The sequence below is a fragment of the Sycon ciliatum genome, chromosome 11, assembly GCF_964019385.1.
Source record: "Sycon ciliatum chromosome 11, ocSycCili1.1, whole genome shotgun sequence".
Classification (NCBI taxonomy): Eukaryota; Metazoa; Porifera; class Calcarea; order Leucosolenida; family Sycettidae; genus Sycon; species Sycon ciliatum.
Genome location: NC_088653.1, coordinates 9063199 through 9084728, shown reverse-complemented (window position 1 = coordinate 9084728; position 21530 = coordinate 9063199). Strand labels below are relative to the sequence as shown.

General features: G+C 47.7%; 1 protein-coding gene across 1 annotated transcript in view; it reads right to left on the bottom strand.

Annotated features, from left to right (window-relative positions):
- The window catches only part of LOC135827329 (uncharacterized), a 350751-nt gene that overhangs the window by 222419 nt on the left and 106802 nt on the right, over nt 1-21530 (bottom strand). The window contains exon 7 of the mRNA XM_065339849.1: nt 11440-11538. Coding sequence (XP_065195921.1) covers nt 11440-11538 — 99 coding nt within the window. The remainder of the gene's footprint in view (nt 1-11439; nt 11539-21530) is intronic.

Here is a 21530-nt window from a genome sequence, read left to right as displayed (position 1 = left end):
CTAAATCCCGACAAATGCCACCTTAAGCAGTCGTCAGTCAAGTACCTGGGACACATCGACCCCAGGAAAGTATCCGCCATTGAAGACCTCAAGGACCCTACGAATGTTCCTGACCTCCGCTGTGCCTTGGGTCTGTTCACACACGTCACCAGATTCATCCCGGAATTGGCTACGATCTCAGCGCCCTTCCGTCAGCTCCCGCACACCGACACTGAATGGTTCTGGGACTCAACGCACCAGGACGCATTCGATCGGCTGAAAGAGCTTTCCGTTTCAGCCCCGTGCTTAGTGCACTATAACCCCAAGCATCCCGTCATGGTCAGTGCAGATGCCAGCAGCTATGGCATTGGTGGTGTTCTTCTGCAGAAGAACGATGGCGATTGGCGCCCAGTGACCTACGCCTCCCGTTCCCTGACCAAGACCGAACAAGGCTACGCGCAGATAGAAAAGGAATACCTCGCAGCGAAGTGGACGTGCGAAGTGTTAGACCAGTACTTCTTCGGCGCGCCCCGGTTCATCGTGCAGACAGACCACATGCCGCTAGTGCCACTGATCAACACGAAGGACCTGGACTAGGTTCCCATCTGATGCCAACGATTGTTGCTCCGCTTCCTCCGGTACAAAGTCCATGCCATAGAAGTTCCCGGCAAGGATCTGGTGATGGCCGACACGCTTTCAAGAGCGCCAGCATCGGCGTCAGTTGACAACGTTCTGCAAGACGACATAGGCATGGTTTTATCAACTACTGCCGAAGATCTCACGAGTCCATCCGTTCTCGCCGACGTATCCAAGGCTACGTCTGAAGATCCCGTGTTATCCAGTGTGATGTGCTACGTCATCCATGGCTGGCCTGTTACCGTTCCTGACAACATCAAGCCATTCTATCGTCAGCAAGGCCAGTTGTCTCACCTGCAAGGTGTCCTATTCCATGGCTTTCGCCTGGTTGTTCCGTCCGTGCTACAGCCTGAGATTCTCCAGAAGCTGCACGATGTTCACCAAGGTGTCACAAATAGTATAGCCCGAGACCGCTTCTCGTCGTGTTGGCCAGATATCTCTGCCGACATCGAGGCGTACGTCGCCAAGTGCACTACCTGTATCAAGCAGCTCCATAACTTTCCAGAGCCACTCCAGACAACTCCGTTCCCCGAGCGTCCGTGGCAGCGTTTCTTTTTTTCTTTTTTTTTTACTTAGGCAACAGCTTCCAATCATGACATGCAAAGCAGCGGTGCAGCATCGCAGGCATGAATCGTGGACGTGGTGACGGGGTCTGATGTGCTCCACCGACCTAGGGTCTCGGCTTCACTGCACAGCAAACGCGTCGAAAGAAAACGGGGGCTAATATTTATCGGAAGATTGGGGGGGGAGAAGAAGAGAAGAAGGAGAGAGAGAGAGAGAGAGAGAGAGAGAGAGAGAGAGAGAGAGCTGGGAGATAGAAGATCACAGTGCTCTTGGTGATGGGGACTGCGAAGGATAGCAGAATCTGGGACATGTGCATGAGAATCAGAATATTGGTGATGATTGCAGCAGGGTTATAAGTTGAGCAGCTGAACACTAATAAGAACAGTGACAGCGTTGGCGAGCAGATTCAAAGTGCATCAGTAGCAGAGAGCCAGTCCTGAGCAAGAAGGTGACGGTCGGTATCGCATCGGTTCTCAGGGACGTCGACGGCCACCAGTACGTGATCACCGTCGACTATTCCTCCCGTTAAATTGATGTCGCTTGTCTCTCATCGACTACGTCACGAGCCGTCATTACTCTATCCAGACATCTTCGTCAGTGATAACAGGCCACAGTTCGCTTCCGACGCTTTTGCACAGTTTATGTCGTCGTGCAACATGACGCATCGGACCAGCAGCCCAAAGCATCCTCAAAGCAACGGCGAAGCAGAATGCGCCGTGCAGACTGCCAAACGACTCATCCCTGCGCCAGGTGATCTACAGCAGTCTCTCTTAGCATATCGCTCTACACCCCTGGCCAACAGCTATTTGCCCGCCGAACTCTTGTACGCCCTCAGGCTCCGCACTAGTCTTCCGTGCCCACCTGATCTCCTGCAACCATCCTGGCCAGACATCACCGCTCTCTGGGCCAAGGAGCAGGAGGCTAAGCATCGCCAAGAAGATCACTTCGACCAATGCTTCGCAGCCAAGTCGCTCTCCATTCTGCCATTGGGAGCGAAAGTGTGGGTCGACGACAAGGGCGAGGGTACAGTGTTGAGCAACTCACCGATCGCTCCTCCAACATCGCCACCTCATCCGGTCTTCTGTGAAGTTGCTCCAGCCAGTGACTCCTCCCGGACCGGTGCCAGCAGTACCACCGGCCGCGCTAATCCCGCAACAACAGCCTGCGTCTACGTCACAGCCAACTATCCGTGTTCGCAACAACATCCAGCCACTGCAGAGATTGATTGCTACCATATAACTCTCTCTGGCTTCATGCTATTCCTCTCCAAAACATTGAATAGTCCTGTTCTATGTGATTGGCTATGTACAACCCGTACATGTATCTGTCTTGCCTTTGCTCAATAACAGTTTCTTTCCCAGCTGTTATGTTTTTCTCTCTTTTCATTAAAAAAAGGGGAAGATGTCCTTTCCTGTATCAAGTTATCCTTTCAACCATTCACGCAATAGTCCTTCCCCCTGTCTGTCGCCATGTATAGACGGTACGTGACCTCGCACTACCCCCCGTGCTACACACAATACCAAGCTCTGCTGGGCATGGCCATCCTGATTCTTCACTATATCTACACTCATCTGTCTGTAAGATAGACCACTTCCTTATGTCAGTACATGACACAACAGTTTGCATGACCTCAGATTGACTTGTACACATTTCCCGTACTGTAGAGTTTATTTATGCATCTCCGTATTTGTATACGTCTCCCAGGTTCAGTGTACCTGCTCACATACGTCCCTGGGCGGACCGTACCGTATCTATGAATTTCCATAAACACATCTGTCTCTCCTTATTGCTTTTTCCTTCTCTCTCTCTTTCTCTTTCTCTTGACTCTTTTCCTTTGGCTTTCATACAACACTTTTCTTGCTCCTCAATTATTAATAATACAGTGCAAATCTATCAAGCACGTCAACATTTCATACGGAATCGATCAACATACATTAGTGGTGGCCCTGGATGGCAACCTTGTTGAGATCCAAGTTGAAGCAGACCTCCAGCTTCAACGTCTAGATGGACCTGTGTCTCTTCCACGCGTGCATGTGAAAGCAAGTGTTGTCAGATCACTCTCAGCAGTTGGCGCATACGTACATCCCTGCGCAGACGTAATTGCTGGCATCGGAGGTGTCAGCATAGGCTATGACGAAGCAGGTGAGTTAAACCCTGCTAAGTTTGGCCCGGGCACAGCAACCTCTGGCATCACAGCAACAACGGTGTGTGACAGCGACCACCCCGTACGTCATGTGACCATTACGAAGGATGATATAGGGGTAACACTAGAAGCCGACAACGGTCTAATCCGGTGGGATGAAAACACCGAGCAGTGGCGCTGGAAGGACGGACAGACAAGCGCCAACCTGGCCGATCGGCTCAGTCATTTGCCAGTGCGCACACAGAGCTCTGTTGGATGGTCAACAGGCTCAATTCTGTGCAGAAGTGGACTCGTGGGTAGATAAGGGTTGGCTAGTAGAGCTTGGGTAGATAAGGGTTGGCTAGTAGAGCTTGATGAGGCCACCCACTTGGAGCCTTCATTCCACTATTTATGAAGAGCCAGACACACAAGGCTAGCACTCCGGTACGTCCGTGCCTTGACTACCAAGGCCTGAATAACCTGATCCAGTCCAGGCCCAGTACGGATGCGCCCGCATGTACAGAGAAGATCCGTTAATGGCGGAAAGTCGGAGAGCAGTATGAGCTCGTCGACATACACGAGGCTTACCTGCAAGTGCACTTCGATCCTGCTTTTCAATGCTACCAGGCAGTCGTGACAAGCTGTCCGTGATGACGCGAGTGTGCCTTGGGCTAGCAATTGCCCAGAAAGTTATGTTACACGGCCTTGGCCTGAGGTGGACAATTATGTTGATGATGTGCTGATGCCAGCATCAACATAGGAAGCAGTAGCAGCTGAACTGGCGCTACAGCCTGCCCACAAAGCCACCAGAGCTACTGTCTACTGCACGAGTCTTTGCATTGCAGCTGTCGACATCTGCTACCAGCGCCAGATGGTTGAGGCGAGATGGCATACATCTTGCATTTGAGTGTCTCCTGACAAAGCGAAGCGCCTTCCAGTGGACCGTACGACTGACCTGTCACTACCTAGTATGCGCCTGGCCGTAACCCGTTTGTTCGTACTAGAAGCATATGGCAAGCACAACAACTGGGAAGGACGATCCAGTTCTGTAATGCAATGTACGGTGTACCGAGGAAGTATTTGAGCATCTGGCATGTGGTGACCTTGCGCGTGGAGTTTGGCGTGTGCCATCAACGTCTGACGGCAACTGGGCAGTCTAATGCGACGCGTCTGACCTGGCAACTGGTGTTGTGCTGAGACGCAATGGACACATCATTGAGGATGGCAAGTGGCTACGTGATGCAGACGACAGGAAACACATCAACGTCGCAGAATTCGACGCCACAATGCGTGGCCTGTCACTGGCTGTTGAGTGGGGCATGGAATCCATGCAGCTCATTACCGACTCCAAGGCTGTATTTGGATTGCTATGTGAAATTGCCGAGAATGTATGCTGTGTTCGCGTAGTAGGCCTCCATATGGTGCTCATAGAACATCATTTACAAGTGGCAACTGACCTGATGGAGACCAAACGATTAAACTGCACCCAACGCTAGCGCAGTTGACGATGCAAAGGGACAAGCCATCACACACGAAAAAGTACAGCATGCCCAGAGAGCATCTCCCCAGCCTATGCCTGTACTGTCGACCGTCCAGCTAGGCAAACGAGTCGAGGTAAAACCATTCAACAGGATCAGAGACCAGCTTGTTATTGATGATGGAGAGCTATCTAGCAGCTTCAGGCTCCTGGCAGTCGGAAATATGACAGTGCTGATCATCCCAGGATCCCTGATACCACATGTAGGGGAAGAAGCGCATCGGATGTCCGAGCACGGTAGCTGGACAGTGATGTACGAGATGTTGTGCGGCATCTGCTACTTTCCCGGTATGAACTTACGCTGCCAAGAATTTTGCCATTACTGGCAAGCGTGCTGTGCAGCAAATGGACGCGGTGGAGCGACGGTGCCACCTACTGACCCAGATGTCCCCCGTCGCCCTTCGAGTGTGCAGCAAGTGGACACACTAGAGCCAACAATACCACTGTGCACTCGTGTAAGCTGATGTATTTAGCAAGCGGTTCGATGTAAAGCCACTACGTGACACGTTGCTGCTAGTCTTACAGGAGCGCTGCATGACTAGAATCTGCTGCAGGTGGGGTTCGCCCGACAAGACTAGAATGGACAACGGGACGGAGTTCCAGAATACTCTTGTCCAGGCCCTCCTCACCCAGTTCGGGGTGGGTGTGAAGACGGGAGCAGTTCATCACCCACAGTAACAAGGCGGCATGGAGCGCATTAATCGGACTCTCATAACGCTGATGAAGAAAGTACTAGATAAAGTATCGGTCTGGAGGAGGGCGCTGGACCTCCTGCTGTTTTACTACTGTTCCCGGTCGTATTCTTCGACAACAGTGTTGCCTATGCGCGCGATGTGAGCCTGGAAGCCCCGGTCATTAATTCTGGTAGCGTGCCTGTCCGCGCCTTTCGTGAGCGAGTGGGTTAACAAGCTGAATGGATCGGATGCCCATGTACGTGATGTTGTGGAGAGAGTTGTCTGCATCGAGCCCTCCACAACCACGCAGCAGCAAACAGTCAGCCTACAGTCTCGGTGATGCAGTACTGTTCCTACGCCCCGGGTATCACCAGAAGCTGCTCCCGCCATTTGAGCCTGGCTGGAAAGTGGAAAAGAGTGTGTCACCATCAACAGTTGTGATCAGCCATGTCAATGACGCAGAGACAGTGGTCAACATTTACTGCTGAAGCTAGACTGAGCTCCTGTATTACCGAACACTGAGGATGTAAAGGGAGGAATGACTTGAATTGCCTTACATTACTACTGATGTCCACAGCGCTTAGCCAAGTCCTACCAAGAGTGACAGTGAAAGTGACGCTAGTGATAGTGAAGGCGTCGCCCTGTAATTTGATGGCGGAGACATTGACTTGGTCCCACCCTATGATCTCCATGCCCCAGCTATCCGTCGATGCCCAATGCAATATTGTTCCTGATTAGTGGCGTCTAGAGGGGGAGGTGTAATAGGTTGGCCAAGTAACTGTCAACGCCATCTCATCTCTCTCTCTCTCTCTCTCTCCCTCTTTCCCTCTCTCTATTCCTTTCTTGATAACAAACATATTTGCGGTTGATCACTACGTGTCAATTCTTCTTGAGCTTTGTATTATTAATTCGCACTGTGTTCGTGACAGTATTCCATTTTCTAGTACTCTTGTGCGTGCACACGATGACGTAGGTCGCCATTTTGTACGTGTCATCTTGGTGCGCAAGCCTTTATCCTTCTTCTCTAGCTATTTTAGTTTTAGTCCTTCTTGTACAAAAGCAAGTAACTAGTCCAATGTCGAGTGGGCTGTGATCGAGTGTTGCTTGTTGGCCAGTGTAGACGGGGTAGTTCACAACAACACCAACCATAATGACATTGATTTTGCATGTGACTGACTACTTACTTTCACTTTCTTTTTTATCGTATGCCATTCATGCAACGTCAACATATGTTTGCTTCTACCTCATGCTAAGTGTTCACCCCTCATTTCTCACATCACATCATCTTCCATACGGTAGATTGGAGCATTTAGCTCTGCTCCTCCTAACCGGCATTGGCCTCACTTGTTCCTGCTCATTACAAGTCAGCTATGGCTCCTCATTAACCAGCTGCTGTCCATTGCTTGGTATTTCACTTCACAAATATTGTAAGTGTATTGTGGGGATTCCCGAGCTGGTTGCCGGCAGCAGTGTGGAGTTGCTTTCAAGCTTGTTGAACATTTGTATTACAATACAAGTTACTCAAAGCAGCATACTGTCTCCCAAAAAGGTCGTTATTGTCTGGGATAAGTTTGAGGGCGTGAGGTATAGGGTAAGAATTTACAAATAGCCTCGAAAATACGCCCAACCCTCTGCTGCCACTGAGAGCCAGTTCATAATCTCAGAACATATGCTTTCAATGAACAAAAAAAACGTCGCATCGATGCCACTAACCAGTTTTCTCCCCATGTGGGTTGGTAGATTGTTTTTGTTCAGGACAAGAAAGTACGCCACTTAAAAGTGAACCAACCAAGTTTGGCTGGGACTTCTTCGTGCAGATTTAAACAAACCACCATTACTGTACGGGTTACGCACAAAGACATAACTGATTGTGCTGTCCAACTATCTTACCCGCCACTGGAAAGTGTAACATTTTGCAGGTGTATAACATACCAAAGATCTCCAATCTAGCAGCCGGTTGCTTTACAGAACCGCAATGGTGTGCAGTGCAATTTCACATGAAACACATGCACCAAATCTCATTGAGACATTGGACTTATAAGTACTTTTGAGGTGACGCAAGGAACTCAATAGTGTTGTCTAGGCTGTTGAACGAAGTAACGGTGAGGCATCCTGCAGCTTCATAACTCGAAGAGAATTGGTGAGCACACATGCTCATTCCCTGGGCACTGCAATTTCACAACACATTAATTTTCATTTCAAAAAATCGTTTTCAACGTTTCGGCAAATTGCCATCATCAGGATGCAATATGAAGTGGAAGTCTGCCCAGGAGCAGTTATATATACTAATTTGGTGTTCTTAGGTGTTGATAATATTTCTATAACAACACATGTTACCTCCGTGCTAGGAATATGACATGTCTAAAACTAATGAAAGATCCCAAGTTTTCACTGACTCATATGCTGGGGATAGGTAATAAGTTAGCACAGCGCAGATGTCACCAGATAACTTGGGAAATGTCTGAACAGGTGTCTCGCAAGAAATAGACGAATGTGACCATGTCAGTGTTTTCCCGGGTCATGATCCCTAGTACTGAGGTAACATGTGTAGTCATAGAAATATTATCAACACCTAAGAACAGCAAATTAGTGTATATAACTGCTCCTGGGCAGACTTCCACTTCATATTGAAGCTGCAGGATGCCTCACCCCTACTTCGTTCGTGGTTCTCCTCTTTCCGGAGCGAGGCACTGTGGCGCTATGTGCAATGGGCATGGAAGTTGCAAAGGAGCGAGTGTCAGTTGTCATTTCTGCTACAACGCCGGAAGGGATTTGATTTCGCGATTTATAACCCAGTGCACCCAACAGCCAAGGTATTCCAGGCACAAGCAAGTCTGCCAAAGAAGAAGACACCAGTCCTGCCTTCGCCTTCTGCGCGACGCCATAGAACACAAGTGTGCAGAGAAGGACTTTCGCTTCAGACAGAGCACGCACTTTCGGGACAAGCTCTGGTCATTCTCTCGGGAGGACTACATAAGGATCCGTACCAAAATGCGTTGCGTAGCCACAGAGGAGTGCATCGATATGAATGCAAGGCTAGCCCGGAAGCTTGGCACGCTTCGTGCAGAAGCTGGCCAGCCAGAGCATGAAATTACGCAAGCCGCATCACAAGCCCAGCTTGGCGCTCGGACTAGTAGTGTGGCGACATGTGATGGATCCAGTGCCCACCGGGAATTGGTTGTGGATGATTGTGTGCCGGAAAGCATCAGGCGGATTTTAGAGCTTTGTTCCTTCGACAGGCTCGTTTACGGATCGTGAGCGTTCGGAGGTGATTACGTCTGTCGAGCGGATGGCCTACACGTTGCGCTGTCAGTAGGCCCAGCCTCAAGAGGTGGAGGTTCTAGACAACGAGACTGTTTCTGACACGGTGGGCGACAGAAAACTCTGGAAGCTCAAGCAGCGTGAGTTTAAACAACCGCCAAAAATGTGTGACGATGAAGAAAGGAAGCTTGCGAATTTCAAGGACGATGTTCTCGCTGCCTACACCAAACACAAGCCACCGACGTCTAAAATGACCAAGGAGGAACGAGATGAGCTGGCCAGACTCTGCAAGCACACAAGTACAGTCATCAAACCGTCAGACAAAAGTAAGAAGTTGGTCGCACTGAAACAAAAACTCTACCTGGAGAAGGCAGACGCATTGCTATCGGATAGCGCTATGTACGTAAAGGTTGACATAACAATAACCGAGTTCGAGTCTCGGGTGAAAGCTGTCCTTTGGGATAAATGCAAGAACATGGATTCCAAGCTGCTGAAGTCGATTCTCCCCAATAATACAAGATTCCCCGAGTTCTATGGTCTCCGAAAGGATCATAAGCAGAACCTACCCCTACAACGCGCCGTGTCGGCATGTGATACTCCTGTCACGGGCATATCAATCATACTGGAACGCATTCTACACCAGTTGCTAGACTTTGCCCCTGCGCACCTCCCTATTACGAATGAAGCCCTTGATGACATCTGCACTATATTCCCAGATCTTAAAGCTCCAGAGGGGACAATTCTTGCCACTTTGGATGTCGTGGGCCTGTACCCCAGCATTCCGATTGAAGAGGGAGTCGACGCAGTGGGAGGAATATTGGAACAGCATTTCAAAAGAATCAACATGTTCGGCCTTAACGTGTGCGAAGTCAAGGACTTGCTTCAATTTGTTCTCACTTACAATTTATTCAGATTCGGGCGACAAATTTTACACCAGCTAGAGGGAGTCGCAATGGGCAATAATCGAGCACCACCATTCGCAATATTGTTCATGCACTCTCTGGAAACGCGCCTTCTTGCCGAATCACCGGTTCTGCCTGTACTGTACACACGGTACATTGATGATGCGATCATTCTCTGGACCCACGGTGAGAAACGCCTCTTGGAGCTAATATAGCACTTCAATGCAGGACACGACCGACTCAAGTTCACCTACGAGCTCAGCAGTAGCAAAGGCTGGATTGATACATGGACATGACAATTGCCATACAACAGTCGGGCCAGGTGACTGACAAGCTCTTCCCAAAGCCATGCAATAGTGGATTGCTGATAGACTACACATCTGCTGTGCCTCATCACATCAAACTTGCTGTTGCACAGTCTCAATTTTTAAGAGCACAACGTCTGTCTTCCGATGACACCATGTGTAAAGGAAGTGAACAGAAAATTCAAGACCAACTTCAACTCAACCACTATCCAGAAAGCCTCATCATTTTAAAATGCAAGAGAAGCAGCAAGAAAACCCAAGCGTTTCTGCCGAGGTAATCCGTGTTGTGCGTTTTTGAAGCTGCCATATAAGTCGGACGGGGTGCATCACAGCGTCAGCAAAGCTATCCGGAAGCACAAGTTACCAGTCCGGGTGGCTTACGAGCATGCGGGTAGCCTCAAACGTCAGCTCAGTCATTCAGCACAAAGTCCGCCCAGCTGCATTAAGGAGCCCAACATCAGAAAGACAAAGAGAAGAGGACACCCAATGGGACCGTGTCAGACTTGTAAGTTGGGTGGAGTAAAAATATGTTTGAGGAGGAATGTAATATACCGTCTGCAATGCAAGTTGTGCAGGGAAAAATACATCGAAGAGACGGGTCGCACACTGGAGACGAGACTGGAGGAACAGAATGGTGAAGCTCGTAGAGGCACTGTGGATAAGCCATGGGGTGACTACAGGCGAGCTAAATATGCATGGATCAACCTGAGTGTCAGGAACAGCATCTTCTGGGCAGTGCCGGTGATTGCAAGAGCCAGTGACAGGGCAAGCCGCAAATTGCGGGAGGCAGTGGAGATCCGAAATGAAGGCCCAGAGATCAACACCAGTGCTGGATGGTCATTACTCTAAAACAGTCACACCGCACCGGTTCTCTAGGTGACAGTATTTTCGGGAAAATACTGGCATGGTCACATTCGTCTATTGCTTGCGAGAAACCTGTTCAGACATTTCTCAAGTTATTTGGTGACATCTGCGCTGTGCTAACTTATTACCAACACCCAGCATATGAGTCAGTGAAAACTTGTGATCTTTCACTAGTTTTAGGCATGTCATATTCCAAGCACTGAGGTAAGAGGTGTAGTCATAGAAATATAATGAACACCTAAGAATCCCAAATTAGTGTATATAACTGCTCCTGGGCAGACTTCCACTTCATATTGCATCCTGATGATGGCAATTTGCCGAAACATTGATAATGATTCTTTGAAATGAAATGTGTTGTGAATTTGCAGTGCCCAGGGAATGAGCATGGGTGCTCGCCAATTTTCTTGTAGGCTGTTGAAGATCGTGAAAACTGTTGTTCTTCTTGGAAAACGTTTTCCAGTTGTGCATGTTATTTTTGTGCGTACAACTGATGAACATAAGACCTGGTACACATGCACAGGACTTTGTACACCCGTACAATCCTTCTTTTCTGTTCATACACTAACAAGGATGCACCTGGGATATCCTGACTTACATTATCCTTTGGGTCCAGCGAATGTCCAGAATTAAGTAGATATTCTGCTACGGAAACATGTCCACCCAAAGCTGCACGGTGTAATGGTGTCCAACCAAGCTGGAAGTAGCATTGTTAATGAATGCAAACCAAGTTCATACAAACACACACAACAGAACAACAAGGACAATCAAGGCTTGTTTGCTGTACAAACACACATAAACATACACAAATACACACATACACATGCCGATTCCCACACACAAAAATTAATACGCATATGCATGAAAACACACACGCACGCTCACACACACACACACACACACACACACACACACACACACACACACACACACACACACACACACACACACAACTATGTATGTGCAAAAACACACACAAACAAACAAACAAACACAGTTAGTGAGAAAACGTAACAAAGGCAATGGCATAGGGAGTTCTGGATCATTATCAATGAAGATTTCTATGGGCATTGATGAACAATTTCCTTGGAGACAAGAATGCAATTTTCAGTAGTATACTTTCATGCCTGATCATCAGGTGAAATACAGGCAAAATCCAATGAACATGGCATGGCGCATGTTGTGTGTGAGTGTGTGCACTCGTGCATGTCCACGAATGTTGAGCACACACAGGCAGGCGTACACACGTGTTAGCGCGCATGAGAGCATGCCGTTTACTTTCCATATGCATGCTACTGCAGGTGTGCGTATGTGACGTACAGTCGAACCTCGTTAGGACGAACACTGATAAGGCGAACTTTCCATTAGTACGAACTAAGGCCAATCCTATGGTTGGCCAGGCATCAATTCAAGTCAAAATTATTCGTTTACGACGAACTTCTGTGCAGCGAACTTTCGCGAAGACGAACTATTTTCAAGTGTGATTTGAACAAAGTCAGTGTGGTCATGTAGATGTACATGTAGTACGAACTTTCAGTCCATGAGCGTGCGCGTGCGCTGGCTGCCTTTTTTCTTCTTGTTTTTCAATAGTCGAGGTCATTTGTACGTACAGTGCAAATTGTTTTCAAGCGTGTTTGATACATTGCACTTTCAGTTTTTCATTGTACTTACCTGTTTCTGGCTTATGCTAAGAATAACATGCTTTCCATGTACCACAGCATGCACCTTCACGTAAATACAATCCATCTGATATGCATATCGATTTTTTTTGGTCAGATCTGGATAAGAAGAACTCCCGATAAGACAAACAAATGTGTTCAGTCCCTTGAAGTTCGTCCTAACGAGGTTTGACTGTATTTGTGTGGGCAAGGGGTACTTGTTTGTGATGGTGAGTATGTCACTCTCTCTCTCTCTCTCTCTCTCTCTCTTCCTCTCTTTCTCTCTCTCTCTCTCTCTCTCTCTCTCTCTCTCTTTCTTCCTCTCTCCCTCCCTCTCTCTCTCTCTCTCTCTCTCTCTCTCTCTCTCTCTCTCTCTGTATTTGTCTCTCTCTCTCTGTATTTGTCTCTCTCTCTCTCTCTCTCTCTCTCTCTCTCTCTCTCTCTCTCTCTTTTCTCTTTCTCTCTCTCCCTCTCCCTCTCTCTCTCACTCTCTCTATTCCTTTCTTGATATCGAATGTATTTACTATTGATCACTACGTATCATTTCTTATTAAGCTTTGCATTATTTATCCGCGCTCTGTTCATCCATTTTCCAGTATTATTTTTCTAGTTTTATTGTGAGTGCACACAATGACGTAGGTCACCATTTTGTCCATGTGCACTTGGTCGCGAGCCTTGATACCTTTTCTTTTGTTCTTTTAGTTTTAGTTCTTCTTGTGCAAAATAAAGTAATTGGTTCAATGTCGAGTGGGCTGTGAGTGTTTGCAAAGGATGTCCGTTTGTCCATAGCAGGCAGGGACCTGAAGGTGTCTGAATGCCTTGATAGGATCCGGGCACTGCAAACAGCAACCGGCACCAGAGTTGGTGCAGTGTCCGCAGCTTCCACATTTGTGCAAGACAGTGTTGCTACGCCGTCACCGCTGCTTTGCCACCATTGTGGAGAACAGGTCCACTTTAAAAGGCATTGCCCAAAGATACTCATTCTTCCAAGTTGCTTCACGTTATGATCTTGCTTTTGAAAGCCCTATTTGAATATTGTGGCCAGCTGTCTTTGATCAAGGGCGTCACACACGGCACGACCACTACGACCATGGTCGTACCACTTTTCGTCCATGATAGTCCGCCCAATTCATCGAAAAAAGCAATAAAAAATTCAAGGATCTTCGGACTTGTACAAAACATCGCAACAAATTACTTTCATTGCAAGGAGGAGCATACAGACTTGATGCCTAGCACTAGCAGTTAGTTATTGCCCAAGACTCCAGGCGGTTATCCATTACGATAGGCGGTTGGAGTCACGGGTAGGACCAATTAGACGATTCCTCACGGACGCATTCCCTGAAAACTTGACAGAAACAGAGCTGAGCTGGCGGCGATCACTGGGTCCAGAACTAAAAATTTCCAAGATCTACCGTGTTAAAATGGCGATCAGCACGGTCAAGAGACTCTACATGTATGTCACTTGTCAGCTACAACATAATTATATTCTTTCCACAACGACACCTACCTAGTACCTCTGGCTCCTGACGATCTACTGCAAGCTGATGCGAAAATGCATTACACCCGCGAAAGCCGCGCTTGTAAATGGAAAAGGGAAATGCTTCATTCTCCGAACTAGAAAAGTGTTTGGACTGCTGCTCCACAGCGGCAAAATATTCTGCAGCTGTTCACCGACACGACCCGCTTCACCTAACGATTTACGATCGTATCGTTCTCCGAGTTTTTTGGTAGCAGCAGCAAGAATTGCGTCCGCGACGACAGGACGAAAGTCTCTCGCAAACAAAAGTCCTGTTGCCACGAAGACAGAGAAGATTCCGCAAGCCCTTTCTTCTGCTTCCAGTGTTGTAGCTCTCCGGTCCACTGGCAGATCTTTCAATCCCACCGAATAAAAAAGGATCTTCTTCTCTCTCTCTAAAAACAACCAAAATATTACTTTGCGACTGTCCAGGCCGGCCGTGTACATAGTGCATGCGACGCTGCGGACCTTTGCAGAACATAACATACGTTTTTGCACAGCGGCTGGCGCTAGAACGGGCAGCACGCTTCTACTTCGGATTTTGCGATTTTTTCGAGGGCAATGGGTTCCTTTTGCCTTGCTTGGCTACCTACAATGTACAGAAAATACTAAAAATACTTCCTCCGCGTCATCGAAATTGTCGCAGTTTGACTTTTGAAATAAAACGGGGTGTTTACTCACCAGCACTCGTGATACAGGAATCGGACATAGGCGATAGTCATCAGTATAGGGTGACGGCAAAGTTCTTTTTTCTGAAATTGGAAGCTGAAATATTTGAACTAGACGCAATTTCTTCGCTGATGTCGCTGCGATGGTAATTTCGACTCGCTGAGATCAGTCAGGCGTTGCAGCCTGCACATTTCTCGTGCTTATGGCCATCCACTCAAGCCTCATCACTGTTTTACCTTAGCTGGGGTGAGAATGACTTCGTGGAACAAGTGGCAGCGCTTGGAGAAACATCGAGGGGTCAGGCAAACTAAATGCATGCAACAGCGATAAAATTTGTCCCTCTGGCTGAGACACTCAGTACATGATTGTACCTGCAAGAGCCGTGTAGACTCTACACGTAGTGCTAGTGATGCACGCCCAGGTGCCGTACCAGTGATGCTGAAAAAGAGGTCGCGCTGACGTGATAGTACACTTACCTGCACGAGCTGTGACCACACAGTTAAAATATATGGGCATGCCACGGCTAAAAAAAGTTCATTTCAAGATCAAGGTGATTCCGCCGACGGTAATCAACCGACCTCGCAACGATCGTGTATTCATACTTCTTTGGTGGTGAAGTAGAAATCATCCAGAGCTAGTAGACGACAAGCATAGCAGCTCTTGTCCTGTGGAGAAAGTCAAAGCGTTTGAGATGAGGCGCGACCAACTTTCAACCTTCCTTGAAATATTTCGGAACGATGTTTTTGCGTCCATTGACATCAGCGACGACGAGGACTTCATCTCTGCATGAAAACTCTCAGTCCAAATGTCCTGGAACGTTACTCTAGTCTTCAGACTATCATACTGTGTAATAAGTTTTGATTGGCTTAGCTTATGGAGTTGTCAGTAACAAGTGACAAGTCACTAGTCAAACTGCGACAATTTCGATGACGCGGAGGAAGTACATGAGAAGTATGTTTTGGAGTTGCAGTGGGGTTGTCGAATAAGTGTTAGGGGAACCCTCCTTTGCGGCTGTAGAATACTAAAACGTGCCCTGTTAGCCGAAAAATCCTTATTTTTCTCAGGGGATACCCCCAACCCCGTCATACCACTCACAGCCGCCCTGTGACGCCCCAGTTGTTGGTACAGTACGGGACAGGCACGGGATAGCACCAGGTATCTTTTCCGTTTGCCCTTCTAGGCTTCTTCCGCGACAGCTCGATCGCCTTTCATCTCTGGTGCGGGTGTAATCTAGTGACTTCACACATGCGTTATAATAGACGAATCCTTTTTTCTGGGTTCGTGAAAAGGGCCACGCGTGCAAGTCAGCTGGTGTGAAGTGCATGTTTTTGCATTTAGTTGGTATGTGGCAGCGAATGGGACAGAGAGACATTTGCTCCCCGAGCTTGTGTATGTAAATAGTGTTTTACGTCCACCCTGAAGGCTACAATTCCCTACCATACCACGACGAATTGATCGGCTACATCATTGTACTGCAAAACGTTCCATCTGTTCGAATAGCATGCATGATGAGCTAGGCAAAAAGGCATACGGTAGGACCCTGAGCGAAAGAAATAAACTTTCTCTTTGCATTCGAGGGTAATACAACACCGTCTACCACCTTGATGACCTAGGCAAAAAAAGCATAGGGATGTTATTTATTTATTTATTTCACTCAACTCGTGGTTCATGACCAATTGGCACGCAAAGTGCGAGAGAGATGTGATAGCCAACCAAGGCAAGAAAAGAAAAGAAAGGAATATAGAAAAAGAGAAGAAAGAATGATATACAAGAATCCAGCAATGAGATCCTATCGTACCACATTACACACAAGAGAGAGTTTGGAAGCTTTGTCACAACTCCGAGTTTCATGTATCTCTACGATCATCAGGCAACTGATGGATCCAAAACGGGCAGCCAGAACATAAGGGGGAGCAAGGTGGGAAATTCTACTACATTATGCGATCGGAGTGCATTTTTAAACCTGAAAAAACATTTTGATGTCTTAACATGCTGGGGAAGTTGCAGCCAAAGGCTGTAGGACAAAAACAGAGGAGAGTTGGTAAATGCGGCTGAATTAGCACGGGGAAGTGAGAGACTATTACGAGTGGACCGGGACAGAGAAAACCAATTGAATACGGAGAGATGAATTCTGTGGATCAAAACGCAAAGCTGCTGTTTGCGATTATCTTGCAGTGGCTGAGTATTGCTGATACAATAGAGCTCAAGACTAGGAAATAAACTCTGCTTGTTAAACAATATTTTAAGAAGAGATTTATGTGGGATTTCAAGTTTGTTCACAAGATGTTGACTTAGACTACACCAAGACTGACATGCATACTGGAAAATAGGTAATAGATACGAGCGATAAAACATAGAACGGCATGTATTTGGCAAATGAGAACGATGAGGATATAGTATGCCGAGAACACTACTAGTTTTCTTGCAAATATAGTCTACATGAGGAGCCCATGTTAGACAGTCGTCAATAATTATACCAAGGTGCTTATGTTCATGGACAATTTCTATGGTCGATGAGCTGCCAGGACATGATAAAGACACATTGCAGAACTGATCACTAGCACCGCTACAGAAGAACATCACTTTGGTCTTACTAGTGTTCGGTCTCAGCTTCCAAGTCGACATCCAAGAAATGGTGGAGTTTATCTTTTTCTGGAGGTCATTGACTAGCAATTGCTTGCAACTACTTGAAGCGGAAACTGTGGTGTCATCGGCGAACAGTGAAAATTAGGGACAGTTATACATTTTTCATTTCTCCTTTCATTTCTCCTATATAACATAACCTGGGATTTGAAACCGCACTATCGCCCTGCATGCATTCCCCCCGATACACTGCGCATACCTACTCATTCTTCCAAGTTGATTCACATTACGATCTGGCATTTGAAAGCCCTGTTTGAATATTGTGGCCAGCTGTCTTTGATTGTACGGTACGGGACAGGCACGGGATAGCGCAAGGCATGCCGACGGCACAAACACACAAACACGGAATTAAAGCTGTGTGGACCTTGGCTAGCGCCAGACTTTACTGAAGTAACGTCTTTTGCATAGCTACGGGAATAAATTGAGAATATAGGGTAACTACATAACAGCTGTGCTAGTACTCGTTAGCATTGTACTGCAATCAAGACTGACGTTATGCGCTTTGCTTTGCTGCGTAATTACAAATGACACCCAGCCTGTTTTCCTAAAAAGAAAACATATCTTGCCTGCCCCATGGTGTTCCTGCAGACAACAGATCGTGCTTCAGCAGTGTTTCTTTTTAGTTTTCCTTTTCCTTTCGTAACATTGCTGCCAGCCCGAATGTCACCTCGACACTGTGTTTCTTCAGCATACCTGACCTAACTGTAGACACTGTGAAGGTAATGACTGGCCAAGCCCTCCGCGGCGAGCTTTCCCAGTGCGGCTTGAACCCGAAAGGAAATAAAAGTCTTTCTATTTTTACAAGACCGTTAGCTGTCATAGCTATCCCATGGTAGTGAGGTCTGCTCTTGCCTCGAAAACCAGCAACATGACAGTGCGGACACGGCTCGCGAGCCCAGAAGCCCGACCGGAACAAATGTTACCTTTGACCAGGTCAGGTGACGCGGGCTCAATGGACCTCCGCGCTCTCGTATGGGACGAGGTACAGTCGGCTTTTTCGGCCCCTATTGCTGAGAGTACTATATGTTGCACCTCTCGCAAGGCCAAGGCAATGCAACTGCTGCCGCCGCTACGCCAGCCCAAGGCCCAGGCTCTTGCAACCCGCCCGTTCAGCCACCTGCACCAACTGTGCCCAAGGCTGTGCAAGAATGTATCTTGCGAGGGGCGTTCGTAGATATTTCAAGTTTGTTTACTGATATCTTCCATCCCCACCCCAACCCCCGAACAATCCGGCTGGCACATAGCCTGACTAACGATAGCCAGCTAAATATCGTTGAGTCTGATGACGCGAAGGAGGTGTGTCGCAAGGTTCACGATATAGCTACCTGGCTCAAGGCCTGTACCATATACTTGTTTGTTATCACGGCTGCTGCCCCACATTGCACTGCTGAACTGTTTGTGTACCCTCAGTTTGTTTGTTTGTTTAGCTTTATATTACTTCACCAGAAGCACAGGCAAAATCTGCCTTCTCACTGGACGTATTTCCACAGTTCTCGCAAAATGATGAAGGTTGATAGTGACTGCTAACCACCAGTTCTCCCCAAGCTCGTGGCTATAATACGACCGCCAGCTGCGGATGCTCGCGGCCCAGCAAATACCTGAAGAGGTTGAACACCGTCGACGTGAACCTGTAGCAGATAGCCTTCACACTCAAGTTCACAGGCATACGTGCCCAACATGCGCTCAATGGAAGACGTTCCATCCAGGGGCGGGTCCGTGTCCTTTTCGTCTCCAAGCCAATACCCCAAGCCAGCAGCACTTACCTCCAGTGGTCGCACTCGCACCAGCGACAGCCAAGAAATCTGCCGCAACTTAAATAGACGTCCCTTTTCTTCGTCGTCGTCGTGCCACTTCTCCCATACCTGCAGCCAGTGTGGCAAGGACCACCCATACCTCAGGTGCAAGCAGGAGCAGCGCAGAGCAAATCGGCCACCACCAAACCGATTGACTCTGTACATAGCTTCTTTCCTATACACACTGCAAACAGCCAAAGTGATCACTCATGAGTGAGCCGCAACAGTACCCGCGACCGGATGCCATGGTACCTGATCAATATTGCAAACAGCGAACCAGGGTGAACCAATTGGCGTTGCAAACGGCCAAAGCAATCGTTCATGCTTGAGCGGCAATAGTACCAGCAACCGGGTGCAATGACTGCTGATTGGCGTCGCAAACAGCTGACCAATAGTACACAATTTCAAACAGAGATAGTAGCAGCTAAGCAACTAGTTGAAGGAAGCTGTTCCCAGAAAACCAGTACACGACACCACAGCAAGCGTTCACCACCAATGCACGAGAGCTAAGAACAAGTTATTATTCCTTTTCGAGCCAGGACTGCTTAATTATTTGCACTCTGACTTATGAAAATTCGCGTATTACGTTGCAGTGCTTAGACCAGTGTTCAAACTATCGTAACTCCATGAGACACATATGCACCGCAACAGTCACTAAACCGTTGGAAAGGTCTTGAGCTCATCTTTCCGTTGATATAATGTTCTTTGCCGTAGGATAAAGATTCACTGAGTGGTGACAAGATGAACACGGAAATCACTCCCCAGAGCGAACGGGAATTTTTTTGTTCATAACTTCGCAGTGTTTTTGGAGCGTACTAGGTGTTTTCCTTTGGCACGTCTCATGCTTGATAGGCTTCAAATGAAACGCTGGGTTCTCAGCTTCGCAGTGCAGTTTGAATCGTGAAATTTGGTTGAATTTGGCAAGATGACGAAAAAGAAAATGAAAATGAGTTGTTGTGGCGTTCCGAGGGACGGTGGAGTAGTTTGGAGAGGAGGTGGAAATGGTCCTGGTGTGTCTATGTCGCCGATAGCTACCATGATGTAATCGCTTGGTCCTGATCTTTCCAACGAGCCCAGGATGATGAAAATCCGTCGAGGTGGAGTAAAATGAGAATAAATTTCTTTCGGAGCTTTGCGCTCAAACTTCAACAGGAGAGTCAGTGCGCTGGACAGCCGGCCTATTGGAGAAAGGGGGCTTAGCATGGAAAAGGTTAAGGCACGAGGTGGATAAATGTAGGCATGCAGAGGGATAAAATCCAACGCAGGTTCTGAGCAGGGTCATCACTGGCGGTGATATGAATGTGGCGGAGCGGATGCAATCTACCACAGCCTTGTTGTCACAGTGCATTGTGATACGAAGCTGGCACCATTCCTTGCCCCAGGGGCAGCAAGCTGTGACCAACACGTAGTGCTCCTGCTATGTAGTGTAGTTATTATATGATGACTACATGTTCACATATCATATAGGCCGTCGAAGTCTGACGTCACAGCTTCTTGACAACGTGTAGTTATTGTGCCAAGTGGTGACAAACGAAAGTCGCGAAACCGGCATTTGTCGTGTTTCCAGTGCCAGCAGCATGCAATGAACACAGCTACAGCATCATTTTTGACCGAGGAGCGCGCAAACGAGATTATTTTATTTCAAATTAACTGCTACTTGTCGCCGAGCTTGTAGTTTTCGCTTTAGCAAGAAGGAGAAGCTGTAGCTGCTTCTGGCCACTGCTGTGCCTGTACTGTCATCCGGCTTTACATGTAGTCGCCGGCCAAGAAGCAATGATGGGTGTCTCCGTTACTTCTAGCGCAACGATTGCTGATTTCTTTTAGTTCTGAGACCAACCAACACCGGGTTTGTTTCCTTGTCCAGCGGTAAGCGAAAACCAGAACTCCTATCTCTCAAGTGCTGGTGAACACTCAGCAGGAAAACACTGCACGATGGCTAGAGAGCGAAGGAGAAACTTCTTAGTAAAACAAAATTTGAAGTCGCGATCTTGCACCAGCGCGCCCCTGTCAAAGTGATGCCGTGACCGTCGGAAACACGACAAGTGCAGGTGACGCGACTTTTGTTTGTCACCACTTGGACTTGTATTTACGTGTAACTATGAGTTTTCAGGCAGTGTGACGTAGGCACTTCGACAGCCTAATGCGTATGCGTAAGAAAAACATGGTCTTTCCTCTTGGTGAACTTGAAGAGTACTTTGTGTGAGCGTAGACACAACAATGGCGACAAAGATATTATTATTAATAGAGTTGTCCTGGTACTACAGTCGTGATAGTTACGAATTGTTTCCATTGCCATGGCCAAGGCCACGATAGAGCCATTTGACAGCGGAGATTTTGATGAATGGCGAGAGAAACTGTATTTTTTTCTTTTGTGCAAACGAAATAGGAGTTGTGGCGGCGAATGGCAGTA